At 29.5% G+C, this 5,156-nt stretch overlaps 1 protein-coding gene across 1 annotated transcript in view; it reads right to left on the bottom strand.

The window, feature by feature from the left end:
* Positions 1–1,906: 1,906 nt before the first annotated feature.
* Positions 1,907–5,156, bottom strand: part of LOC102675895 (probable serine/threonine-protein kinase dyrk2) — a 9,725-nt gene continuing 6,475 nt past the window's right edge. Inside the window, exons 6-7 of the mRNA XM_006609717.2 lie at positions 2,755–3,332; positions 1,907–2,589 (exon numbers count right to left, since the gene is read on the bottom strand). Of these exons, the coding sequence (XP_006609780.1) occupies positions 2,335–2,589; positions 2,755–3,332 (833 nt within the window). The 3' untranslated portion in view covers positions 1,907–2,334. The remainder of the gene's footprint in view (positions 2,590–2,754; positions 3,333–5,156) is intronic.

Here is a 5,156-nt window from a genome sequence, read left to right as displayed (position 1 = left end):
ATATATAGAGTTCCTCGTGAAGAAAAATATGTACAGTTAAGCCATCGAGTTATTTATAGGGGCACGATTAAAAATTAATCGATTCAGAAACAATGAACTTATATACTTCGTGTTAATTCTCAAACTCGATTTCTTCTTCGTGTTTCTAATTAATACAAATCTTTTAATATCTTTGTCAAATGTTCCTTTTTCAATTTTGTTTGATTATTCGACGTATGATTATTCAATATTAATGATAATATTGTTATTTTAAAAGCAAAATTGATTGATCGAGTATTTAGAAGAAGATATAAAGCAAAAAATAGCTGCCATTCAATGATGTTGAGTAATTGATCTTGATTATCTTTATCAATCTTTGATAAAGATTATAACTTTATTTCTACAAAAAAAAAATACAGGATGTTTCATATGATTACAATTCTTCATTTATCTCAAAAAGTTTTAAAAATTATATAATTACATAAATTTATCATACATGTTATATAATTCTGTGTATAAAAATTATAGTTTATTTATATGAAACAGCCTGTATATTTCTAAGAGAATATCTTCACATTTTTTTCCAAATTTATGAAAATCGACAATTCAACAAATACTGCTCTTGAAACACATGTCTTAGATTAATTACATGTGATAAGGTACAATTTACAATTTTAATTTAAGGTACAATTTACAATTATACCTTGTACATGTTTCTTTTTTATTTTTTTGCTAGACACAATTTCACTGGAATACGAAATCTTGTAGGATTAAAAGAGAGGGAAAAGGGTGGGTAAATACCTGGATATTCCTGGAGAAAAAGCGGGATACCGTGAGATTCTACCATCTTCGTTTCAATTGCAGCACGTAAAACCAGTCCTCATCGTCTTCTCGTGTTAATATTTGCGACGCTCGACATCCTCAAAGGAACATCCCTTGCCGTTTCCACGTCTCACAGGGACGTTCCCTTCAAACAAACTTTGTTTACTCCCTTAGGAAATTCTTGGAAATGCTTTTCGTGAAACGGGCAATACGATTTTTAATCAAGAAACCTTACCAGAGGACACAGTGTTACATACAAGATGCTGTAGACACTGACTTCTAAATGACATATTTTTTTTTTTATTAAATTTCTGTTCTTTATTAAAAGAAAAATCTTCTTAAGAAAGAAGATCAATAACTTTAATTAATCAGATAAGTTTTAAATAATTTGTTGTGATTCCAGATTAAATTAATCTTGAATCAGAAAAACTAAACTTGAAACTATTAGTTATTTGCATTGATTTTGAATTATTTGCGTTGAATATATTTATAATAGTCCAAATTAAATTTTAATTTTGTTGTTATATGATGCTTAAGTTATTTCTACTGAATCAAACTAGTAAGTATTCTGATATATTTATATTTGTATTAAGTTAGATTCAAGTTTGTTAAAATTAATTGGAATTGATGATCTTTTAGTCTGATTAAGCCTGAGTTTGATCTGAGTTAAGGGTTTAATTAAGTGCATATAGATTAAGTACTATTTCTACTTTTTAAGTAGAAAGACAACTTGTCTTCATCTCATCTATTTTTAATATGCAACAAACTTCAGCAATAATTTTATATCATTCTATATAAGACTTTCATTGTCCTATTATGTTTGTTTTAAATTATTTAAAATTTATAAGAAGAAAGCTTTCTTTCAGAAATTCTTTCAAATATTTATAAACAAAAATTATTTATAATTTAATAATATTGAAATTATCAACGCGTATATTTTTTTATTCTAAAAAGTTAAAAATTAGAATATTTTCATTATGTAATCAATAATAAGAAACATAGAATCAATTTCGATATAACATATAGATTATAACATAAATTAATATTATTCCTTTACTTTTACTATTTAAAAGTCCAAATGAACCTCTAAAACATTTCGTGTCTCATTAATTTAAAAATCTTCAACAGTATCATTCTACTAATATCTTTAGGAACTTTCATTTTCAATTCTTCTTTTTCCATTCTTTTCTTTTCAAAATATCATTTGACAAACAACAATACAATGAAAAAAAACCAGTTCTCACGCTCGAAAGATCTCTTAAAAATGATCCATTTCAAATTCTTTCAAAACTTCGGATTAATTTTATGGCATCATGGAGAACCATTGCGAGTGTATCGAAATACACTCACAAAAATAATTGAGCCTGGACGAAAAAGGCAAAAGATTAAATCGGTGATCGATCGATTACAAATCGAACAATTCACACGGCTCACTGTAGAGTCATCATCGATTCGTTTTACGCCAGTTAAAACCACGTGCTCGAAATTGACGTGTACGATTCAAAAATGATATATTTACAAAACGAAAACGCTTTAGACCGAACTCGTTTTCGGCAAAGGTTTCAACTTCAATTCTCGTCGCTCGTGATACTCTTGGAAACAGGGTACAATGCACAGGTTGTCCTGACACTGGGGACAATGATACTTCGTTTTCCTACGAAGCGTCCTCCCTTGGGCGTCTATCGTGTTCCAACAATGATTACAACGCAGTGCTGGCCCTGGACGTAATACTGGACAATGGCCGACACGTAGATCACCCGTGTTCTCTCGCGATTCCCTGCTCGTTGTCTGCAACAAGATTCAATTTAAATAAAGTTAATTGGTCAATTGGTAACCATTCTTCAATATAAGTTTGTATCGTCGATGTAATTCGAAGACTGAAAGCAATTCGACCAATTATTATTTTTTCTCAAATGTAATTCCTTGGAATTTAAATTCCTTGGAATCTCTTACTTGCGGTGACGATGAACTCCGTCTAAGCTCCGTAGTTTTCACCCTCAATCCAGACGTAGAGCCTGCTGTAGTAGTGCTATCGGTAGTAGAGGTAGTGGTAGTGGTGGTGGCAATTGGATCCTCCAGAATATCCTCCTCCGTTTTAATGACAGGTGCCGGTTCCACGACGATCGAGGGACTTGTCGTTCTTCTAGGGAACTCCGGATTCGAGTGTTGCCTGTGTATCCAATAATTTCCACCGGATGATTGTTGCTGGGTGGACAAGAGCGGGTGGGAATGTTGTTTCATCAAGTAGGATGGCTGGGGTACGGTCAACAGGTTCGTCGTGGTGGTCACTGTCAACAGACTAGGCTGGTTCACCAGAATCGATTGCGGCGGCAACGGCGAAATTCTCGTTTCGTCCAAGCTTTTCGACGTTTGCGGCAAGCTCAGCGTTGGGGTCGTCACGTAAATGGGGGAAGAAACGATGTGCGGTGAAGATGCCTCGCTGTCTGGCGACAAATGATTCGATTCCTTCTTCACTCGTGGCTGGCGCAACAGACGATACCTCTTCGGACCTACCTGCTTGGCGTAAATGACTGAAACGGAAGATGAGATTGTTATTAAAATTGTTGAAAATTATTGAAAACGACCAGAGAGTGAAAATGGATTTATATATATTTGAAATACTGTTTCTGTTTCAAACATTATGCGTTTTATTATATAAAGGGTATGTTAATTAGATCGAGTTAATTTTAATATAATTTGATTTAATGATATACGTGTGTGTGTGTATATATATATATATATATATTTTTTAATATTTACATTATTTGGTATTTAAGCGAGTTGTGGTCATGATAATTTGTCGATTGGGAAACAAATATTTTTATTTCTAAAAGGGAATTATATTCGGAATAATTAATTTATAATTTAAAAATATTGAAAGTAGATTTAAAAAATTTAATATTTTTCCGTTTCAAATATATTATAAATAGTCGAAATAATGGAAAATATGGAAAAGAAATTGTAATTGAAAATATGATAAAAAGAAATTTGAAGATTAATTCAAACAATTTCGAACTATGTACAGGAATTACTAAATATCTTGGTAAAAATATAAAATTTTACCAAAAAATATATTTCTTTGTCATGTGCAAATAATAAAATTTAATTAATATGCGGGCACAGATAGTTTCTGCTGAAATAGTTAGATCTTCTTTCTTTGTAAATAAAGTTTTATTTTATATACAGAAAATTGCTACATAAATAAAAATCTAAAAAGACGGATATCTTACGTGAACAGAGTCGTGTGTCTGGTCAGAAACAACTTTAATTTGTTCTTCCTTCATGTGATTTATTAAAGGCGTTATACAATAACACTGACACATCAAACTCGACTCTCTGCATATAAAATTCTGTACCGTGTAATTCTGTACCGTTAAACTAGTTCTTTTTCTTTATATCTTATAATTTTTTTTTCTTTTTTTTTTTTACGAAATATCAATGTATGTTTAAGATAGTGTACATTACGATCAACATTTCTTTAACATTCTATATTCATCTATTATTTTGTACAGATGTTCGAAAAAAAGAAAGAAGAAAATAAAAATAGCTCAACACTCTCAATCCGTATGTTTCATTAAAATAATAGATCGATTGTTCTGTCAATAACGTTGAACAAGTCTTCTCTAATAAAATTCAATATCAATAGATGATAAAAATTTCAAATAAAAAACTTGATCGTTATTGAATTATATTTTTACATGTCTATTAATTGGTATATTAATTAATCGAAAACAAGAACAAAGTTGCAATTGAGATATTTTCAATTAGACAATTGAATTAAAATTTTTAATTGTACATAATAAATGCAACTATGTAAAAATGAGTGATAATACTTGTTCGTACGAATAAAAAAATAAATCAAGATATAATAAATCGCTGTTAAAATCGATTTGCGCTTATTTAAATGCTAAACGAGAAGATATATTCATTTTTTAATACTAGCTTCATAATGATATATGTATATATTATATACATATGTATATATAAATTTCGCGTTTCGATGAAACACTTATCGATCATTCTTGTTTTCTATTCTAACAAAAAAATAAATTTATTATACAAGAAATATTGCAAAAAAAAAATGTTAGTCCTTTGAAAGATATTGCAAGATTACCATTGTAAAAAGGATTAAAAAATGGACTTCCATTGAGATTAATCAAAATTTTTGTTTGCGGAGAATTTAGAAAATTCTCCTATCATTAATAATAGATTGTTGCATCGTACACACTTATTTTTCAATACATGTATTACTTTATTATATTCTATTTTTTCTTCTTCTTTTTTATATAATTTTAATATTAATAAAAAATCAACAAATTATTCAGGAAAAGATTTATTCCCTTGAATAATGCAAT

Source organism: Apis dorsata, unplaced genomic scaffold (genome assembly GCF_000469605.1).
Source record: "Apis dorsata unplaced genomic scaffold, Apis dorsata 1.3 scaffold_59, whole genome shotgun sequence".
Lineage (NCBI taxonomy): Eukaryota > Metazoa > Arthropoda > Insecta > Hymenoptera > Apidae > Apis > Apis dorsata.
Note: the sequence above shows the minus strand (reverse complement) of the source record. Positions and strands in the feature narration are given on the sequence as shown.